This window comes from Leopardus geoffroyi, chromosome C1 (genome assembly GCF_018350155.1).
Source record: "Leopardus geoffroyi isolate Oge1 chromosome C1, O.geoffroyi_Oge1_pat1.0, whole genome shotgun sequence".
In the NCBI taxonomy this organism is placed as follows: domain Eukaryota; kingdom Metazoa; phylum Chordata; class Mammalia; order Carnivora; family Felidae; genus Leopardus; species Leopardus geoffroyi.
In genome coordinates this window covers 79,621,920-79,644,876 of record NC_059328.1, presented here as the reverse complement: position 1 = coordinate 79,644,876, position 22,957 = coordinate 79,621,920, and the positions used below count along the sequence as shown (strand labels likewise).

The following is a 22,957-nucleotide window of genomic DNA, read 5'->3' as shown; positions in this document are numbered from 1 at the left end:
TCCATCTGGAATTGCTTTTTTTCTTTGGCATGGTGTGAGGTAGGGGTCAAGATTCTTCCTTTCTCTGCATGTGAATGTTCAGCTGATCCAGCATCATTTACTGAAAAGACATATGGTCTTTTCCCAGCGCATCACAACAGTATCTCTGACATGAATTGTGACCATTTAACGTAGATCTGCTTCCTGACTCTCTATTTTATTGGTCGGTTTGTCTATTCTTGTTGCCAGTTACTATTTCTATAGCTTTATAATAGGTCTTGATATCTGCTAGTGTTAAGACCTCCAATTTTTTTCGCCCCACTGAGCCACCTAGTACTGAAGTGCTAATTCCACTCCCCACTTTGCTTTCAATTTGTCCAGGTGGGTGTGATTGATTTGCCTGTTCAGCGGTTTGGTTATTTGTGGTTACCTGAATCTTTGTCTCATCAAAGCCCTTTAAACTGAAAGCCAGCCAGGTGTCCGCAGACAGCAAAGCCGATCTGCTGGGTAATTAAATAACGCGGGGAAGGGGGAGGAGTGGAATCGGAAGCGTTGTCTTTCGGGAGGGGTACAGCCTGGAAGTGGCCAATCTTCACTTCAAGACTGGCTTCTTGGGAAGCTACGAGAACCGAACTCTAAAACCCGGGCAGAGGAGGGCTTGGCGGGGTCACCGCATGTAAATGTCGCGGGGGGTTCCGCGAGGCCGCGCGAATCCGCTCGCCGGGGTGGGGCCGCGACGCCGCAAATCACCAGTTGAGGGCCGGAGCGCGCGCCGCGGGCTCAGAGCCGCGCCTGCAGCCGCCGGGGCCGGGGCCGGGCCGGAGCGGGAGCCGCCGGAGCCGTCCGGCGCACAGGCTAGCCGCGCGCGGGCTTCTCTGCGGGCGCGCCCCGCCGACCATGAGCGGCCGGTGCTCGGGGAGCAGCCGCGGCGTGGGGCCCGCCGAGCGGCGCGTCTGAGCCCCAGCCGGGGAGAGCCGGGGCACCGAGCGCCGCGCGGGGAGGTGAGTCTGTGCCGCGCGCCCCGCGGGGGTGCTGTTTCTCCCGGGGCTCCGCCGCCGCCGCGTCCCCCTGGGAGGACGGTCTGGGAAGTTTGTTGGAGAAACTTAGGGGCAAAGTTGAGGCAGCGCTCCCCCTGCCCCCGGCAGAGCTGGCCTTTGGGGGGCGGGAGTGGCCGAAGTGGGGACCCGGCTTGCGCCCTCGGCGCCCTCGGCACTGGCTGGGATTCCCGAGAATCCCGAGAAGTGGCGCTCAGCGACGTGCGGCGAGCATCTATCTCTGCTTTTTGCTCTTGAGCAGTATCTGCCCGGGCGCTGGCCTCCCCCGACCCCCCGCCTCTGCCCGTCCCGGCTGCTCAGCTGGCCGCCCTTCCCCGTCTCGTCCCGTCCCACTCTTCGGGGCTCGGGGACTGGGGTGGGGTGGGGGGACGCGAGGACCAAGGGGCTCCGCTGGAAGCCCTGGGCTTGCAGGAGGCAAGTTTCTCCACTCATTTCTAGGAAAGTTTGCAAAGAAAGCGAAGGAGCCCGCAGCGTAACTGTTGACAACACCCCCCTCCTTCTCGCCCTTTGTTGAGAAAGAATGAATAGTTGGTTGTGCTGCTCCTTCTGCGTCGGGGAGGGGAGCGGAGGGAAGGGGAGGTGAAGGGAGGGACGGTGGACGCGACGGGAAGAGGTTAGAGCTCAGCCCTTTTCCCTAGGGGCAGCGGCCGCCACCACTTTAAAAGTTTGATCAGGTGTAGATACTTGTCTGGGAGCGGTCGAGTGGGCTCGAAGCAGCTGGCAAGGCGAAGAGTTCGTGGGCAACACGGTGGGTCGTGGCTGGGGCGGGAAACCCTGATTTGGGTATTAACTCTCTTGAAGAAAGGTGCGAAGGGGAAAGACTGGTTGCCGAATCTCCGTGTCTGCTTTCCCCTAAAGCCATTATCTAAGATAGAAAGTGGAGCCAAGCATTCTGAGATTCTTTTAAACCTTGACATTTATCTCCCAAGGCTACACACAGATCTGTCCGAGGAAAATACATTGGCGGAGGGAAGGTCAGTTTGGGAGCGGATAATCTCCCTGCCTGTTGCCAAGGACTGAGGCCAGGCGGAGGAAGGGGAGGCCTCGGTGCTGGGAGAGGGGGTTCAGCAGAGCGTGGGGCGGATCTGCCAAGTTAACAGTGGAGAAACCACAGGCCGAGCCCTTGTATGGGGGTGTGCAAGGGAATGTATGCAGCGTAATGTAAAGCGTTTGCCATGCCAGGGCCTCCGTCACCTCCTTGACTCCAGCTTTCTCTAAGCCTCTGCTGAGAAGGCTGGCATTTCCAGGATGACTAAGATCTCAATCTCCTATTCATATAGAAAGGACTGCTTGTCAAATGAATGCTAATCTTAAGAACTTGATCGTGTAAATTCTAGGCTGTGTTGCTTGAAATACAATCCATGGAAGAATTATTCATACTTCAATCATTTGGCCAGACTTCATGAATTTACTTTGAAAACAGGGATCCTCTTAATTTCTTTCTTTTTTTTTGGGGGGGGGGGATTCCTCTTAATTTCTAAACCAAAGAAAAACTTCATTCTAAGTGCACGAGCCAATTTTTTAATGTGCAGCGGTTCTAACTTCTCTTCCTGTTGCATTCTGCAGAGATATAAAACTACGTATCCAAACGAAAACTTCTCTGTTGTGGTCATAATTGGACAGCAGGAGCAGTTACATTTCCAGAGTTTAAAATATGATAGAAAGTTTTCAACGCCCACAGCAGGTGACCGTCGATAAGTTTAACTTGGAAATAGCTCATTTCAGAAATAAACTGGAAAACTCCCAACAAGAGGGCTGCCTGTTTCTGCATTGACTTGCACATGATCATCAGTTTCTTCAAGACATCGTTGTAAAGCAAGTGACTTGGGCTGCTCTGTTCACAAGCATTTCAAAGCACAGCCAGTGGCTGTGTAGCACCAGGAAGGTAGCACATATGTTGGGAGTTTGTCAAGCTCACTCTTGTCCCTACTGAGATTTCAGCTCTGAATATTCACTGAGGTCTCATTTTTTCATATCAAGATACAGAATCTTTGACCTTTGTATACATTTCAAGGTCTGACATTAGACTGAGTTGGACACAGTGTCTATTTACCTGCATAGTGGAGAGAGGTGACGTCAGATGGCCAAAGTCTCACCTGGGCTTTTCTTTCAAACCCATGAGTATGTAGGCGCATTTGGTCCGCCTGTGTGTGTCTGCATCTATGTCCTACCTGGTTTGGTGTGTTTATATCTATTGCTTGGAGTTAAAATATTTCCTTCTTCATCCTTCCTGGCTGTGACCAGAAGCAGTGACTTCTTTAGTGAACTCTCTTTGTAAAAGGAATATAGTGATAAGCAAGACAGACCTGCTCCCTGACCTGCTCCAAAGAGAACTACCATTTATTGAATGCTTGCTGTATGTCCAGGGGTTTCCATACGTGATCGCATTTATTTTTCAGGACAACCCCATGAAAGAGGTATTTTTAACCCATTTGTACAAATGAGAAACTGTCAAAGAGGTTGACTGATTTGTCCCAGGCCATACAGCTAGTAAGTAAATGGCAGAGTAGGGATTTGATCCTCTGAATGTCTTACTTCAAAGCCTAGGTTCTGAACTATACCATGTTTGATTTTTTTTTTAATTTTTTTTTAGCGTTTATTTATTTTTGAGACAGAGACAGAGCATGAACGGGGGAGGGGCAGAGAGAGAGGGAGACACAGAACCAGAAGCAGGCTCCAGGCTCTGAGCCATCAGCCCAGAGCCCGACGCGGGGCTTGAAATCACGGACCGTGAGATCGTGACCTGAGCTGAAGTCGGACGCTTAACCGACTGAGCCACCCAGGCGCCCCTACCGTGTTTGATTTTTTAAAAAATCAAATAGTACATAAGAAGTACAGAATGAATAGGAGCATTGATTCAAACATCTCTAAGAAGGGAAAATCTGGGAGCCAGAAAATGGAGATTTGGGTTTAGTCTTTACTATCCTTTTCCAACCACATATTCCCACCTCAGGGCGTTTGCATGTGCCCAGTCCCCTGCCTAGAACTCCCTGCCCATCTTCTCTTGACAGGTGTCATCTCTTTTTTCAAAGAACCTCTTCAGAGAAGCCCTCCCAGACCACCCTAATCTAAAATATTCCTCCATCCCAACCAGTATGTTTTATCATTTCATCCTGGTTTGTGTTCCCTGGGCACTGACAGCTAGGATGTTACCTAGTTTGTCTTCTGGTATGTGTTGACTGGACCCTTCCTGCCCCCCCCCCCCCATCACAATGTAGCCTCCATGAGAGCAGGAGCTCATCTGGTTTATTATGTCCTCATCCCTGGTACATTGTAAGCGTCCAGACAATATATATGGAATGAATGAACATTTACTTCCCTTATCTAGAAAAGGGAAGGGACTTGATTCTCTGAGATCCCACCTACATATAACACGCTCGGATTCTGCCTAGTGAGGTCAAATGTAGTAAGTGGCTTTGTTCTCAAAATGAAAAGTACTTACCTTGAACCTAGATTCCAACTACACACCATGTACTTCTATCCCTTGGATTTGCCCTAGGTTCCTGGGGTCTGGAAAAATTAAAAGCAGATAAAGCTCAAGGAGGAAGTACAAGGACCAAAAAGGTTGTAAATGAGTTCCTTCTACCTATAGTTACCCCTTCGGTCCTCTGCCACACTTTTAGTTATGTTTTTTGGAAGTGCTGTCTGTGGTCTGGGCCCACCTCCACCACCCTTAGGCTGATTCAAGCTTGACATAGGGCCTGGCGTCGAGCCAGTTTTTCCAAGTGACTACACATAGGGCAGGCCTGTATTTTAATGGGGAAGAGTCCCAATTTAGAGGCAGTGGGTTGTAGAGAGGAGCTTTGCTTACATATTTCCAATTTGCTGCTGAGAATTCTCTGGAGTTTTCAACTTAGCTCATCTTCTCCTTCCAGTTATTAGACTCTTCTTGACATCATTCAGGTCAACGTCCCATCCTCAGAGAAGCCTTTCCTGGCCACTAGATGAGTCTAGACCCTGGTTCCCACTCTCTGTGCTCCCATAGCACTGGGAATCACCAGGACATGTGGTTGGTACTTCCTGTCTGCTTCCATCATAGAGTAGTAACCTCATGAGGACAGTTGTTTGACACTGTCCCCAATACCAAGCACAGTGCCTGCCACAGAGACCCTCCATACTGTGTGTGTTGAATGCATGAATGAATTGATGCTTCTGTTGACTGACCCCTCCTCATTGTTATTCTGTTCTGTTCCTTAGGTAACAAATCTGAGTGTTAAGTTTGCTCTGTACCAAAGAGACTCGCTTATCCAGTGGCTCTCAACCCTGGCTCCACATTGGACAGTACCGGTGGCTTTCAAAAGAATGATGCCAGGGTCCTACCTACTGAGGTTCTGATTTCATTGGTCTGGGTCACAGCTCGGGTGTCAGGATTTTAAAAGCTTCTCAGAGGACTCTTATGTGCAGCCAGCTTGAGGACCACCACTTCAGGTTTTCAGAGCTCAGCCCTTGCTTTGGGCCTTTTGGGCTTGAAGCAGCCATGCTGAGAGAGAGCAGGGATATAATTCATGGATATTGTATGGTTCCTGACAGTTTAAGAGGTACTTTCACATCTGTTATCACAGCTGATAATTACAAGCTAAGGGATCTGCTCTCAGGTTTAAATATTCCCTTTATGTTGATGATTCTTAAAAATCTACATCCTGTCCTGGCTCCTAGCTGTGCATACCAATATCTCACCTCCTCGACTGAACCACGTCATGGCTTCCTCACACGCAGCAGCTCAGTGATGAGCTTGTTAGCCTCCCTCCTGCGGGAGTCCTCTCTTGCACAACTCAGCCTGTTACAGCACCACACCATCCCGCCAAGGCTGTGGCCCTCGTCCTCCCTGCCAGGGGCCCGGAGCTCCTCATTCTTCCCTCAGTCCCTCTTTTCCCTGGCCACTGCCCCAGGTCAGGGTACTTCATCTTTCCCTGCTGGCTTGTTGCCATCAGCCTGATCAGACTGCCTCCCTTCTTTCCTTTCCAGAATTACCACAGCTACCTTCCTGGGCACGGCCTGGCTTCTGTCCCTCCCTTCCAGATCTTCCCTAGCACCGACAGCCCAGTCCAGACCCCTCGACACAACTTTCAAGACTTCACCATCTGTTCCCACGCTGGGTGTTCCTAAGAAATGCTTCCTGACTTCTCCACGTGAGCCGCATAGCCCAACTTGCGGTTTGTGAGCCTGTGGGAGCACTTCCTTGCCTTTATGCATTTGCTGTTACAGCATCCTTTTGGAAGGCTTTTCCTTACAATTTTCTACCTTTCAAAATCCCTCCAGAATATTTCCTCTCCACATGTCCAGCGTTGCCCTCCTCGAGTCCTTTTGTTCAAATTGTTCTTCCCTCCAGCATTTGAAGGGTCCCTATTGATGAGTTCTAGGATTCTTAGAGTTCATAGGGATTGGGACTTATAAACATCATTGTTTCTCTGAGCCTCTCATATGGAGAAGGCACTTAAATGTTGAAAATAGGAAGGGCAAGTGTTAACCCTCGATTCAGAGAATAAACTGAGGTATGGGGAACTGGCTGGAGGGCATTCTAGAGCATTTGGCCCAATTTTGAAATCTAGATCTTGGGTAAGCAGAGAGGAAACAGGCTGCCAGAAACACTGGAGCCAGGGCAACGTTAGCCCATCATAATGACCTGCAAATTGTTGATCATCACTGTGGCCCTTTGCACAGAAAGAGGTTCTGTGGGGTGCTCTGGGCCTCCCTAGAAGGTTCTTTGAAATGATGTAGGCCTCTATGAAGAAGGTGCTGACGGCTTGGGCAGGCAAGCATTTACAACTGTGGGGGGCAGTGTTGTGTATAGGGTGAGGGAATCCTACTGGGCTTACGTCACTGGTGGTCAGGCAGGGAGGGTCAGGGAGTCTGGATTTCTTTTTAAATAATGATGACTAACATTGAGTAAGTGCTGACAGTGTGCCAGGTACTGGCCAGACCCAGGAGAAGCCCATGCGGGGACTCACAGCCCTATTGTTCTGCACCCGCCGTGAGCCAGGGCTTCTGTGTGGTCACGGTTAGACATGGAACAGACAAGCCCCAGAATTACCAGGTTTGGAAAAGAACTGAGGACAAGGTTAGGATTATATACCTTGAGTGAAGGATTTCCTCCTATCCAGCCCCCACAACTTGTATGTTTCTCTGTTGGACTGTTCATGTCCTCGATGGTTTATTTCCCTTGCGCTGTCTTTAACCCAGTTCTGCCTGCTACAATGTGAGCTTCTGGAGAGCATTGTTCTTCTTAGTGGTCATGGAGAAGCCATGTCCCAAGTCTCCAGTTCCTTAGTGGAACTGACAGCAGTGTTACTATTAAGTGATGATTTTCACTCTGAGCTGTCCTCTTTGTAGCAGGAAGAGTGCTCTGTAAGCAATGGGGGCTGCAGGGCTTTGGAACAGACGGCAGAGCAAAGGAATGTTCTGCTCCGCAGCCTTGGAGAAGACAGTGCAACAGGCTTAGCTATGCTGCTGTGTTGTCCAGACTAGTCTGGTATCATGGCTGGTGGGACTGATTCTAGATCCTCAGTGTCTCCAGAGCCTAGTTCTAATTTTTACTCAGGCTTGTGTTTCCTTCCCTCTATGTATTAGCCTTAAAAATGTCTTATAGAATTTGACTTAGGTCAAAAGTATAGTTTGATTTTTGGGGGGAGGTGAGTGGGTGCTGACTCTGGCTCAGGGTGAACATTTCTGCTAGTGGTCACAGCTGGGAATAATTGTTGGGTCTAGTTTTGCATACGACCTAGTACACATTTTCCTTTTCTTTCCGTGTGCTCCCCACCCCCTCTTTCTTATTTCTCTCCCTTCCCATTCTTCCCTGACTATACAGGCACCATGCATATTGCTTAACCCTGCTGGTGGCAGGCAGATTCCTGACCCCTCTGGGGGACAATGTACACGGATCCCTCACCCTAGTGGCTTTCCTCTGCAGCTGAGCCCACTAATGTACGGAGGAGTGACCCACCTCCTAACCCCTGACTCTGGCCCGTCTTCGTTAATTAGAGTACATTGATTTATTTGTAAGCACCAGGTCTTTGCCGGAAAAATTCTGCCCCGTTGCCCTGGGTAGCACAACTGAGGGGCTGGTGTGGCACTGGAGGCGTTCTAGCAGCTGAGGAATTCCAATAATCTCCACCTGTTCTTATCATTTACAGGGTGGTGGAAAGACGTGAACCACTTATCTAACATTTATAATGTGTTCTCTGATGCACTTATATTGAAACCTTGAGTACTTCCTCCATAGTCTTCTTTTTTGTCAGTCATGCTTTTCCATCAGCTTCAGTCATCTGAAATAAGAAAGTGGCTCATGTGCCCCTAGAGTCTCTGAAACTTGCTTGCCCTTTTCCGTTGGTGGATCTGCTGCCAACCCAGGAGCATTCCTCTGTAGGATCAAAATAGGGGCATGAGTAAACTTCCCATTTGTATTAAATTTCACTAGTGATGCCATTCACTGTTTGTCTTCTAATGCTCCGTGAACGTGTTCTTTTGTTTAACGGTACATTTCCATTTCCTTTTGTGAGTAGGAAGTCAGTTCTTGTGATTATCTAAGATTCATGCCTTCGCTCTTTTCTTTCCCCCTTAGAGAAGCTGAGAATCATGGCTGCCGGAAAATTTGTGAGCCTTCCCAGAAACATGCCGGTGAATCACCAGTTCCCCCTGGCCTCATCCATGGACCTTCTGAGCAGCAAGTCCCCTCCTGCTGAGCATCACACTGATGCCTATCAAGACGTGTCTATACACGGCACCCTTCCACGGAAGAAAAAGGCCCCTCCTCCCATCAGGTCCTGCGATAACTTCAGTCACGTGGGGACCCTGCCCCATTCCAAGTCACCACGGCAGAACTCTCCGGTGACCCCGGCTATCATCCAGGAGCAACCCCTGCAAGACCGGAAAGGCGAAACCTTCACCTTCAGGTGACTTATTTAATTCCACAAGTGAAAATGACTTGTCTTTAAGGGACTTAAAAAAAAAAATCTAAGTTGCCTGGGTGCCTCAGTTAGTTAATGGTCCAACTCTTCACTCACAATTTGTGAGTTTGAGCCCCACGTTGGGCTCTGTGGCGACAGTGTGGAGCCTGCTTGGGATTCTCTCTCTCTCTCTCTCTCTCTCTCTCTCTCTCTCTCTCTCCCTCTCTCCCTCTCTCCCTCTCTCCCTCTCTCCCTCTCTCCCTCCCTCTCTCCCTCTCTCTCCTTCTCTCTCTGCCCCTTTCCACCCCCCACAAATAAATAAATAAGCTCAAAAAAAAAAAACACAAAAAAAAAAAACCAAAAGCCTTTCCATTAGGGAATATGTCAGCTATACAGAGTAGAGCAAATAGTTTAATTCCTAAGGACCCACCACCCGGCTTCATGACCAGTCCTGCTTTTTCTGTTCTCCTGCCCACATTCCTTCCTTTGCTATTATTCTGAAGTAAATTTCAGCTCTTATTTTATCGTAAATATTTTGGTATATGTCTTTCAAAGATAAGTACTCTTATTTTTAAAAAACACAACATAATATAAAAAACTATAACACCTAAAAAAAGTAACCATTTCTCACTATCCAGTATGTGAGAGATTTCTAAAGTCAACTTCCTGTGTATCACAAAGTCCCTCAGAACGAAGAACAAGTATTTTTTTTTATTATAATGTCAACTTCTGAACTATGTCCTTCCAATTCTGTAGAGATGCCAAGATGTCTATAAATTAGAACCTGCATCTCCAACATGCTGAAATAAAATTTGGTACGGATGCATCATCAGGTCAGCTTCAGAATACTTTAGAACAAGGATTGATTTCTCCTATCCACTAGGGATCTGGGTAAATAAGCTTTATGGTTGTCAAAACTTCTTGTCAGGATTTGTGTTGGGCCTGGCTGTGATTGGTTTCTGCTTGTTAGAGCTGGTTTAGAAACTGCCCTTCTTTTCCTATTGGGGAAGATCAGCACCCTGTGATATTGTCGGGCAGAGAAAGGGCTGGTTCCTTCTGTTGTATCTCTTGGTGTCTCTTTTTGTCCAACCCTGTATCACAGACAGCCACTTTGATCCTAGCTCATTTCTTTGTTCAATGTCTATATATTGAGCACCTAGGCTGATTAGAGTACATTGATTTTGTAACCAGTGCCTCACCAGGAAAATTCTGCCCCATCCCTCTTAGTATCTTAACTGGAGGGCTGGTCCGACCTTGAAGACATTCTGGCAGCCAAATCATTCCAGCAATCTGCTCTTGCCCTTTTACAGGGTAAGGAAATATGTGAACTAACAGGACAGCAGTAGGGCATCTGAGATGGTATATTCCCAGAGCTAATATTGAGTGAAGGACCCAGGTAATAAATAAGTTAATTGCAGATTATATTGAGTGCTATAGAGGAAATAGTGATATACTGAAGATTTATTGGGCTTGTATCTTTATACAGTGGACAGGTCTCTGAGGAGATGATATTTAAGCTAAGACCTGCATGATGAGAGAAGGCAGCCATGGGAAGAACCAGAGGAAGGTGGTTCCAGGCATAGGGAGAGCAGTGCAAAGGACTGGGGCTAGAGCAAGTGTTTCATGTTTGAAAAAACCCAAAATGAAGCTGGTGTGGCCTGTGGCTGGAGTGTAGCAAGCTGAGAGGAAGACTGTACAGATTTTGGGAGAGAGCTAGACAGGCAAGAGTTCAGAATTAGTTTTAGTTGCATAATTGCAGTAGTATAAGAAGAAAATAAGTGGAGGCCCAGGTATTCTCTGTAGAGAGTGTTGGAGAGCTCTGAAATGTTTCTGGCATCAGCTCAGAAGGTTCCCCCAGGGTGTCATGGGGCTTAGAAAGCCCTGCACCTGCTCTGCAAACTGTAGGTGGGTGACCTCCCAGCTCAGAGGAGCCAGCAGACGGCCCATGGACGGCACAGGTCAGTGGGGGGTGCACATCTGTGTACAGTATTGTTCACATTGCACCACTGGCATCTGACAGGTGGGGATGAAGAAGCGGAGAAATCACTGCTCCCTCTCGCAAGGGTTAGGAGGCAGCAAAGAAAAAGAGCTCCTGGCCAGCCAGAAACAAACACTAAATACCAGGCCGCACAAGGTGGAGTCAGAACCAACTCTTCCTGAACTTGCTGTAGCCACTTTTTATTTATTAAGTGAAACTCTGTAGTGAGCTACATATCTACTGTGTACCATATGGAGACGATTCACCAACTCATTCCTTGAAGATCTAAGGTCCTGGCTGGGTGCCAGCTCTTCCAAGGGGGAATCTCCGGGCAGCTGGGGGTGGTGATGGAGTCACCCTTTCTATCTCGAGGAAGTTCTTGATAAACACCCAAGGCCCAAGCTGACAACCTGCCAGGAGTTCAAAGCTTTTTGATTTGAAAATGACTTGGACAGAGGTCAGATCTCTGTAAAAGATCTTATCAGGCGGTGGGTGCAAGTCCTAAGTTTGAAGTCTGGGCTATGGAAGACTTAACAAGGTTTGTTTATCATTCATCTAAATTCACATCTTTTCCCCTTAACTTAAAATATCTTATTGTTAAAGGTGAATACAGGAAGTAACAAACACATCACCTTCAGAATTCTCCTGAGTGAGAAGGTCATGTCAAAGGATCATAAGTCCTAGTCTCCTGCTCCTCAGTCTTATTAATAGATTTTGTTTACTTATTTTTATTTTTTTATTTATTTGTTGACTTATTTTTTTGAGTAAACTCTACCCCCAACATGGGGCTTGAACTCACAACCCAAAGATCAAGAGTCACATGCTTTACTAACTGAGCCAACCAGATGCCCCTATATTTGGTTCACTTAACATGCTTTTTTTTTTTAAATGTTTATTTTTGAGAGAAAGAAAGAGAAAGAGAACAGACAGAGGCTCCAGGCTCTGAGCTGTCAGCACAGAGGCTGATGTTAAGCTTGAACACATGAACCATGAGATCATGACCTGAGCCTAAGTCAGATGCTTACCCGACCAAACCACCCAGGCACCCCCTTAATGCACTTTAAAAACTATCTTGAGGGGTTCCCAATTTTGAGGAGTTCAAAGTACCTTGTGTTATTTTCATCCTTTTAAATATTCCTACTAAGATTATTAGCTGCCTCAGTTCCTTTTTGGAGCAAGCCACAAGATCCACCAAATTTGTGCATATGAAAAGCTAGGGACAAACTGTGAATGAAAGTCTGGGGCTCCAGAGACAGGGGTTGCCTAAAGTGCCTCAACTGAACTGCCATGAGGGAGAAACAGCATTTCTGTTCCTAACTCAGCTCTTACAGCTCTGGTGCTAAGAAAACACCAACCACCCAGCACTCTTGCTCACTCACCACTGGAAGCTGGGAGCCATGTGCATTTTCAAGTTAAGAGTTTTGGATTTCTGACTCCAGGGGGTGAGACTAGTTAGGTCTACTTTTAACAAGATTATTGATTTGTGGGGGTGGGGGCGGGGGCGGGGGGGTGGTGCGGATCTTCTTTCAGGTAAACTTTTTTGGCCTTGTTACTTTTCATAGCAAATTCAAAGGTTAATTTCAGCTGACAGTGACTTGCCCAGATGTCAAGTCTGAAAACCTTCCATTTTGTCCTGTTTGGTGTGGGCATGATGATAATGGGACCATAAGAGGAAGCCCAGACCCCCTTGTCATGTATACCCCAGGGAAACCTGCCAGACAACACCTTTTTGTCTTGTAAAATATTCTGATAAATTGCAAGTTTGGTAGTTTCCTAACAAATACGTTTAGCTTATTTATCATGAAAAAGTCACTTGTATGTTAATTGCGTATTAATTGAACATCCACCTTGTGGAAGACCGTAGGCAAAGCAGAGGAAGTCTCCCCTTTGACCTAAAAATGTGTAGTGTGAAGCTTTCTTATCAACATGAGTCCTATGCACATGAATTATTATCTCTTACATTTTATAGGTTTAAAATATCTTCAAGGCTATGTTCATAAATCATCCTGTATAAACATGATAACCCTGTGTGAGAGACATGGCAGATTTCATCCTGAGTGACAGCGTTGTTATTATCATTCACAGTCAAGAAAGTGGTTCAGGGATGTTGAGGCTCCTAAGATCAGACCCTAGTGGGTAACTGAGCTGGGCTTAGAACCCAGACAGTACTGTAGGGTCTTCCTCAGACACTGTACTCCACAGCCTCCCAAGAAGGTTGGCACTGGCTGTGGGTGTCTTCTGAGCTGTCCTCTTGCATGGAAAACTTCAGCCCCCAGAGTCTGAACTCAGCACCTTGGACACCCACCTTGGGAAATGGAGTCTTGGCCACCAAGAGCCAGGCAGAAGGCAGGCCTAGAAGGGAGAGTGGGTCTCCCCTCATTTGGAGACTGTATCTCTTGGCTTTGTTGTTGCCTTGGCTGCCCTTGGATGTACTTGTGGTTTTGAAAGGTGGCCAAAACGAGAAGCCAGGCTGCTCTTAAACCTGCTGCTTGATGTCACAGAAGAAGCCTTTGTTCTGCAGGCAGAGCGAGGCTTCCCAGAGAGGTCTGCAGACAGGATTTCCTCTTGACACTAGCGTTGTTTGACTGATGTCCCTTTGATTCACTTATCTTCAAGGATGAATTTTTATTTGAATCTGGGACCTTCCTTGGGCTCGGAGGAGACTGGTTCCTGTTGTTGAGCTGTGTTGTCAGGATAACTGAAGGATCAGCTCTGGGAGACCGTTCCGGGTCTGCTTCCTGCCTGTGGGTACGTGGAGGCATGCATTCCTGGGAACAGCTGCCGAGTGCCTAATTCCTTCTGCCCCTTGTGCTGTGGGAGCATGTGGCGGGACAATGTGATGTTTCATTAGTTTGCATGAGTGGAGCTGACTGACTAGTCACAAGTGTTTTAACTGATGGGGGCCAGAAAGTCTGCAGAATTATCCCAAATTAAAATCCAGTATGCTTTCCCAGGCAGTAAGTAACGTACCATGTTGCAGCGGCTGCTCTTTAAAGTGGAAGCAAAGTGTAAGGCATAGGATCCGTGCAGACTCTTCTCCAAACACTGATTTAAATTTCTAATTCTGGGCTATGTCAATGCCCTCACCTGGAACATTTATTTCATTTGTTCCTCTTGAGAACCACCAAGTTCTAGAACTACTGCTTTCTCCTTCACAAAGCAAGATGTTTCCCCAGACATGAAAAGAAATCAGCCTTTAGCTCGTAGTTGACCAGAAGGACCTATAATGCAAAGGTCCACATGCAAATATGTGCATTTTATTTACATATGGGCATGTCTCCTCTCTGCAAATTGGAAGCTTTTCGTGCACAGAGGAAAAGTTGGGTTCAGAGTTGAAAAAGGCTATCTACTAGATTATAGATTCTATTTAATAGAAGATGCATTTATCGAGTTAGCAGAGTGACAGTCACTTAACAGCCAAAAATGTCTCCAGGAAAGTTATAGTCCCTGTGTTGAATTTTTCCTTTTAAAATTTCAGGTTGGGTTTTACTAACATTTTGAAATGTTCCTTGGTGTTTGGATGCAGCTGTTGTGGATGGGGTAGTGAATTCCACGGACTGGTGCATGCCCAGGCCCCGGTGGTCCCTGGTGTGCTGAGCCAGGAGCAGCTGGGTCAGAGGTGAGCTCAGCCCCTGCTGGGCATCTTGCACACACACACCCCCACCCACCACCATCGTCCCCAGGGTTGAGAGAGCCCAGGCACGGGGAAATGCCTGTGGGTCCGCCAGCTGCCCACAGTGGTCCTCCGTCGTCTACTGACAGGGATGATTTGAACCGAAAGCCTGGGATCTGTGCATTCTCAGCTGTTCTTCTGGGGAAAACTGAAGGATTTTTTTTTTTTAACTGAGTGCAAACCACAATCAAGAAGATGATCAGAGTATTACACAAAGCAGTCTTTGTTTAATGATGCTGCTCCGTATCTTCTCTGCCCCTGCCCCCAGGACCTACAAATCATGGTTGCTTAGGCCTCTTGTATGCTGTTTGGGAAAGGTCAGGTTTTAGTCTTCTGAGAGTCAGAAACTGTGAGAGTTTTTCACACCTTTCAGTATACATAGCAGCCTATTGTAAACAGGAGGTGCCATGCAGTTAAAATGATTCAAATGATTCGTGTTCTTATCATGTGTGGATTTGGCCTTCGCAGCCTGGCCAGAGGATACAGGCTGGAGAGGTCATTGTTGTTATTGTTGATGGGAAGGAGATGCCTTTGCAGGGCTTGTGCTGGAGCCCCAGGACCCATAAGTTGGCAGGCTGCAGCTGCCCTGCCGCTCACGGCTCTGTGATGCTGCCAGCATGCAGTCGGTCCCCAAGAGGGTAGCTGGAGGGTTGGATGCAGAATTTCAAGCTCTCTCTTCTTAGAGGTCCCAAAGACAGCACATGGCCTTTTTGTTTTAAGGATTGTGCCCTTATTTAAAAATTACAGAAGTCTGGGGCATCTGGGTGGCTCAGTCGGTTAAGTGTCCAACTTTGGCTCGGGTCATAATCTCAGTTTGTGGGTTTGAGCCCCGTGTTGGGCTCTGTGCTGACAGCTTGCAGCCTGGAGCCTGCTTCAGATTCTGTGTCTCCCTCTCTCTCTGCCCCTCCTCTGCTCATGCTCTTTCTCTAACTCTCTCAAAAATAAAACATTAAAAATATTTTAAATAAAAATAAAAATTACAGAAGTCTGAGAAACCTGACATAACTGACCCAGGCTTTGTGCAGCCAGGACTGTCTGTGATTCCCAGATGCACCTGCAGACATAGTAACCAAAGCTAAAATAATTCCTTCCATGGAGAGGAGGAGAAAATACCAGGCTCTTAACCCAGACGTCTCAATTCAGATCCTTGTTTTTCCACTTATTAGGTGTGTGAACTGGGGCAAGTTCTGAACTATAAAATGGGGGTGAAAATACCTCCCTCTGAGGAGTGCTGTGAAGGTTCACTGGTTACTAAATATGAAGGCTGCACCAAATGGCAGAGCTCTGACTTCCGCACTTGAGCCTGGCACCGCCTTCCTGGGAGTCTGGGTGGAGGAGGTCACGTCCTTGCTGTCAGCTCCCACCTCATCACGAGCACTTTATTCTTCTCCTGCCCCAACTCTGCTGTGTGACACCTGACCTTGAAGGCCACCGATGCCTTTACTGGGATGTTGACATAGTCATGGATATCAAAGAATGCTGCCAGAGACCTTGACACTGATTCCGGCAACCAGACCCAGTAGCTTTGTGAGCTTGTGTAAGTTACTTTACCTTTCTGATTGTCTACGTCCTCAAAGGGTAGCTATGAGGTCAAATAGAATCCCATGTGGGGGTGCCTAGCACAGAACCTGGCATGAAGAAGGGGCTCAGATGTAGGTTTCCATCCATCTGTCCTTCCTCCTGGAGGCCCCTAATCCCTGTGTGTAACCTGAGATCACGTTCAATGCCTGAGGCTTCTGTGGGAGAAAGTTTCCCACATGTTGACGGTGTCTGGCTGGAATCTCTCTCTCTGGGTCTGCCCTGAGCTGCCCTATAGCAGTGTGCCTTGGCCACCATTCATGCTTAAAGGTATGACAGCCTCACGCTGCGCTAAAAGATCAGCACACCATTGTATTAAGACACAAAACAGGGCCTGTCTTCAGTGCGCTGGACCAGCCCTTTCCTGCCTGTCCTTGTGCTTAATATTAGTGTCTTAGCTATTTATTCTTTGGTAAATGTTTATTGAGCTTACTTTGTGCCAGGCACTATGCTAGGTACCAAGTACCCATGGAGAATGAAATACATGTGGGTCCTGTCCTTACGCTGTGCCCAGTTTAGAAGGCATGCAAACAAATGCATCAATAAATACATAGCCACATTGGGGCGCCTGGGTGACTCAGCCGGTTAAGCATCCACCTTCGGCTCAGGTCATGATCTTACAGTTCATGTGTTCAAGCTCTGCATCGGGCTGTGTGCTGACAGCTCAGAGTCTGGAGCCTGCTTCAGATTTTGTGTCTCCTTCTCTCTCTGCCCCTCTGCTTGTGCTCTCATGCTCACTCTTTACTGGGTCTCTCTCTCTCTCTCAAAAATAAATAAACGTTAAGAAAATTTTTTTAATAAAAAAAAAATACATAACCACAAAATGAGGAGATGCAAGGAAGGGAATATCAGAGAGCCCAGAGCTCCTTCGATTGCGTGGAGGGAAGGCCTCTCTGTGGGAGGGGACATTTGAAGATTTAATATAAAAGGAGAATGTAAAATACTTGATTAATATTGATTATGTTACTATGTGTTAAAATGGTATTTAAATATTATGTTAAATAAGATATTGAAATTTCACCTATTTCTTCTCAATTGGCTACTAGAAAATTTAAAATTACATATGTTTTCATATGAATGGATAAAGAATATGTATATGTGTGTGTATATATATACATATACATATACATACACACATACACACACACATATATATACATATACACACACATACACACTCCATCAAAAAGAATGAAATCTTGCCATTTGCAACAACATGGATGAAGCTAGAGAGCATTATGTTAAGTGAAATAGGTCAGTCAGAGAAAGACAAATACCATATGATTTCACTTACCTGAGGAATCTAAGAAACAAATGAGCAAAGGAGAAAAAAGAGAGAAACCAAGAAGCAGACTCTTATCCATAGAGAACACACTGATGGTACCCAAGGGGGAGGTAGGTGGGGGGATGGGTGAAATAGGTGAAGGGGATTAAAGAGTGTACTTGTGATGAGCGCCAGGTGTTGTAAAAAAAAAAAAAAATTACATATGGTTTTCACATTGTATTTCTATTGGATGGCACTGGCCTAGACCTTGGTGTAAGGAATTTAGATTTTCTCCTGAGGGCGAAGGGAAGCCTTTAAAGGGTTTTAAGTAAGGGAATAATGTGATCTGATTCAGTTTTTAGAAGATCACTTGGTCTCTGGAGAAGGGGACAGGAAGCGGCTGCAAAAGTGCAGGGAGCAGTTAGAGGTCTGTGCTGGGATAGTGGTGGAGAAGGTGGAGAAGGTGGTGGATTCAAGATCTATTTGGTGGGTAGAGTCTACGGGACTTTGTGAGGTTTTGATGATGTGGGGTGAGGGAAGGGGACCACCAGGCATGGCTCCGGCAGCTGGTGTGTGAGGTGGGGCCATTTACTGAGATGGGAAAGACTGGGAGGGGAACAGGGCTTCCTTTGTTGGACTGCTTTTTGTTTGGTGGATGGCAGAGAATTGAGACTTCTCTTTGGGGTGTGCTAAGTTCGAGATGCATGCATGTCAAGTGGTGGTGTTAACCAGTCAGTGTTACAAGCCTGGAGCTCTGGAGAGAGATCCACGCTCAAAGTTATACAGTCAGGAGAGTCTGCATAGAAGTGAAATTAAAGCCATGGAAAGGGATGTCCTCCCCAAGGGAGAGAGCTGGGTACAGCATGAAGGGAAGGAACCCTGGGACCCAGCCCTGAGGATCCCTGGCATATCCGTTCCAAGGGGTCAGCCGTGGAGGCTGACTTTGCATAGGCTGGCTTTGGTGGGGAGCAGAGAAGCAAGGCTGGAGTTGCACAGGGGTGCTATTCAAAGGAAGGTTTTTCTTTTTAGAACGAGAGACAGGGGCCCCTAGGTGGCTCAGTCAGTTAAGTATCTGACTTTGGCTCGGGTCATGATCTCACGGTTTGTGGGTTTGAGCCCTGTGTCGGGCTCTGTGCTGACAGCTCAGAGCCTGGAGCCTGCTTCACATCTGTGTCTCCCTCTCTCTCTGCCTCACACTGTCTCTCTCTCTCTCTCTCTCTCTCTCAAAAATAAATAAACATGAAAATTAGAATGAGAGACAAAATTCAATAGGAAAAGATCTAATCTTTTAAGCATGTAGTAAAACAAAACACATCTTTTCGTTACTTGAGTCTTTTTATAAAACATTTTTAATTAAAGCAGACATGTCCCCAGGGCCACCTTCCCTGTGAGCCTGTGTCAGCAGCATGGTGATCACGCTCCTGCACTTCCTTCCCCACCGGGTCCCACATGTTCTCTGATGACTCTATGGACAGAGGAGGTAAATGGATGACTGTGGTTGACATGCAGGCTTTGCCTGAGGGGTGACGGCTGCTTTTCCACCGTTTGGGTGAGCAGCAACCTTGAGGCGGGCTGCCTGGCCTGGAAGGCAGGTAGAGAGTGTGTGTTCTGTCTCTTTGGCTCTGTGAAGTCTTTCCTCTTAGAGGTCCTGGGGACATCATCTCAAAACCATACCACTTTTATTCTTCCTTTGAATTAGTTGAGAAGAAGCCTTTGCAAACACACCCCGTTTCAGAAGGAGATGAAGAGCAGCTGGGGGTGGGGTGGATGGAGTGAGGAAGGGCGAAGAGTCACCAGCCAAACAAAGCATCTGCTTTTATCAAAAGTGCTGTGTTGGGGCTTAGACAGCCTGAAGTCTGATGAGTCACTGATGCCATCCTCTCTGCCTGCCGAGAGACGTACTGGCCTTGATATGGTGTTTCTTATTCTTACTCTACTCAGTTTGACTGCTGCCAAGTTAAGATGTAAACTATAGCTTTTAGCTTAATGCTGTCACTAGAATTCTGCTGAGTACAGGGTAATCTATCACCGTGTCAAATTTTTATCAACTAGTACTGCTTTGTATTAGTCTTGGATTCCTCTATAGACTTACCAGAGTAGAATATGTAGGATATTTAAATGATGCTGTTTTAACATGATTAGGAAATCTGCCTGAGGAGGTGGTTTCACTGCCATTCTTATAATATATGTCATGCACACATTAATCGGGCATTGCTGTATTTTCCAATGAGGTAGAAACTGACTCACAGAAGCAGGAATTGGCTGGCAAAGTGGAAGAAGCAGGACCTTTAGATGTACTCAGGCCTTAGAATCTCTGATAGCCAGGAAGGGAAATGTGTCCTCATCTACAGTAATCCCCCCGCGCTCCCCCACCCCCCCAACCCGGGCTCTAAGAAGAAAGATTCTCAAAGTTGAAGGAAATGATAAAGAGGATCCTATGGCCTGAGGCTCTGAAAGGGAAACACAGTTGAGGACAACCAGAAATAGTGTGCTGAACACTGCTCGAAGGAGGATGAGGTATGTGACCATCCAGGTTGTTCTTGGTTTAGGGATGTGCATGCAGGACTGTCTCCAGCTGGACTCACTGGTTTATAGGATCCCCCTGTGTGGCGGGATGAGCCAGGGCCATTCTGATGAATTCATCCTCGGGTACGTTGAACATCGACTGTGTGCCTGGCCTTGTGCTGGGTGGTAGAGCTCTAAAGGCAGGCCAGCGACTGCGTCCGTGTGAGGAGTTCAAAGCCACAGGAGAAAGGAATGCCCCTTTTGAACCATCTGACCTCCCCAGCATCTGTTATGTCCACCTTCTTTGCTGCTGACCCAGCTTCTTATCCATGGTATAGCCCTTCATATCACTCCCTAGTTCTCTTCTGCTTTTCTTGGCCTCTGACCTTAACATATTTCCAGGTATCACATTATTTTTTCTCCTTGACTGGGTGATTGGAAGTTGTACTTTCTAGATAATCCTTCCCCCAGGGCCTGCCTGCTTGCTCTTGTGCTGTCCTGGCCTTGGACCCAGACCAAAGAAAGGTTGGGCCATGCCACCTATGCAACCAAGGACCACATCAGAAGGTGGCTCTGGGTTGTAAAAGAAACAGTGCAGAGTGAGCAGAGGATGGTGAAAAACGCTAAGGGTAACAAAAAGGGCTTTCAGAAGTTATGGTTGGAACAATGAAACCAAAGAGGGGGAGGTGAGAGAAACCAAACTGCTGAGCTGCTGTTTGGCTTGCATTTTTTCTGTCAAGGAAATGACTTCCCTGATTGGAAAGGGTAGGATCCATGTAAAGGAAGAGAATTCCCAGCTGGAGTAGAAGAGGCCATGGCAAGGGGCTCTGATGCCACCAGATGAGGTGAAGCCCCAAGGCCCAAGAAGACCGAGGGGGCCCAAGGCCAAGACGATGCAGGCACCTCAAGGTCCACGCCAATGCAGACTAACTTTGGAGGAGTGTAGGCGTAACAAGCTACAGCAAAGATGCAGATGAATATCTTAATTTTCAAGAAAGGAACTAGAGAGACAATAGAAACCTGTAAAATAAGATTGAACTGATCTCAGGAAATACTGTAAAAGGACCGGACAATGATTTTTGCATACTTGCTGGAGGAAACATCGACCGTTAGCGTATTAGGGCTTTGCCAAAAGCAAGTCAGACCAGATTAATTTCTTTCCTATAGAGGAAGCTTGAGAAGGTGTGTGAGCAAATGCCAATCACTGGTGATATCCTTCAGATGAGAGGCAGGCCAGATGGTAGTACATGAAGCGTGCTGTGGACTGTGTCCTGATTAACCCACGTCTCGCTCTGCCTAGTCTAGCTAGTTTTTTAAAAACTGTTTATACGGTAATATGGACATAAAGATCACACTGGGGGGTGACGTGAATCTTAGAAGAATATGTCAAAATGACACAAATGAGATCCAAAAAAGATCATGGCATTTTGAAAGAATAGACCAAATCTAATTGCATAAGGCTCTAGTGAGAGGCTTGGGGCACCGGGGTGGCTCAGTCGGTTGAGCATCCAACTTAGGCTCAGGTCACGATCTGGCAGTTTGTGGGTTTGAGCCCTGCGTTGGGCTCTCTGCTGTCAGTGTGAAGCCTGCTTCAGATCCTCTGTCACCCTCTCTCTCTCTGCCCCTTCCACACTCTTCCACGCTCACGTTCTCTCTCTCAAAAATATTTAAAAGAAAAGACTCTAGTGACTTGCACTAGAATTCAGCAAAGTCAAAGTATGGGGTTTGGCGTAATAGTCACATATGAGAAATATTGCAGGATTTGGATAAGTGCAGCCTCAGAATGAGTCAGCAGTGTGCTATGGTCATCAAAGAAGCTAATGTGATTTTAGGAGCATTAACTAAAGTTTAATATTCAGATGAAGGGAAGTGGTCACACTTGGCTGCCCAGATCGCATATCTGGTGAATTGTTTTTAGCTCTAGACAACCAGAAATAGAAGATGAATTCCCCCAGTGCAGACCAGTGAACTTCTGTCGAGGCCACTCCTCTACTCCAAAGCAGATCTTTTGGTTTAATCCTTAAAGAATATCCCTAAGGTTTTGTGTATTAGTGAAAAGGAACTTCTCATGTCATATATTAACCCTGGGAGGAAAATATGAAATACGCACCAACCTTAATCCTGTCGACTCCTAGTGAAGCCTATGTTAACAAATAAGGTCAATAAATACATTGTGAGATGTGGGAGAGTGAATCTCTTCTCATTTATTTTGCAAGGTGATGAAACAAAATATATTGAGTGCACATCTAGAAGTGTTGCAGTTCTCTGTTTTTAAAGCTGCACCCCTTTTTAAGTTAGCAAAGGCTGTATACATAATATGCCCCTGCCTAGTGAAAGAAAGGCAGGGGACTTTCATGGGATTCCCAGCATCAGTAAAGAACCTGTCCATCAAATCACATCCCGGTGGGTATTTTTCCGGGACCTTCATCTCTACTCGCCAGGCCAGCCATCTTTCAAGCATCCATTTCTTCTCATTTTCCCAGAAACCAATGGAAATGGCCCTGTAGTAAACTCTCTGTCCATTTGGTGATCTCCCTAATGAACTTCAAACATGACATTTCAAACATATCCAGAGAGATTCATTTTCAGCAGGAGCAGCCAGCCTCTCAGTGTCACTTTGAAAACTTCTGGTCTCAGTGGGGCTGAGAAGCCAGGCACTGCCCGAACAGCAGTGACGGTCCATTGCTGAGGGGGTTCTATCTGAGGCCGCCACGGTTCAGTCACAGGCCTGTGGCTAAATTATCTCCTTACTGCGGAGGCCTCTTTCTCAAAAACAACATTTCTCTCTCATTCCCTGTCTCCTTCCAATGTTGTTAATCTCTTGGTGAACCCAGGGAGTATGACAAAGGGTAAGTTGGGGTGGAGGTCTTTTGGACACACACAAATTCACACTCGTTCATTCATTCACTCAAACTGACATTTATGGAGCAACTCTGCCCTGGGGATACAAAGGTGAATAAAATAGGGGTGCCTGGGTGGCACAGTCGGTTGAGCACCTGACTTTGGCTTGGGTCATGATCTCACGCCTTGTGGGTTCAGGCC

The 22,957-nt window shown here is 46.9% G+C and overlaps 1 protein-coding gene across 5 annotated transcripts in view; it reads left to right on the top strand.

Annotated features, from left to right (window-relative positions):
- BCAR3 (BCAR3 adaptor protein, NSP family member) overlaps positions 1 to 22,957 on the top strand; it is a 163,071-nt gene that overhangs the window by 47,669 nt on the left and 92,445 nt on the right. For 2 of the 5 annotated variants that reach the window (XM_045478338.1, XM_045478335.1), the window contains exon 2: positions 8,593 to 8,923. In XM_045478338.1, the coding sequence (XP_045334294.1) occupies positions 8,607 to 8,923 (317 nt within the window). In that variant the 5' untranslated portion in view covers positions 8,593 to 8,606. Of the gene's footprint in view, positions 1 to 628; positions 981 to 1,761; positions 1,783 to 8,592; positions 8,924 to 22,957 lie in introns of those variants that run through there. The other 3 variants (XM_045478334.1, XM_045478337.1, XM_045478333.1) reach the window with 3 other exon arrangements.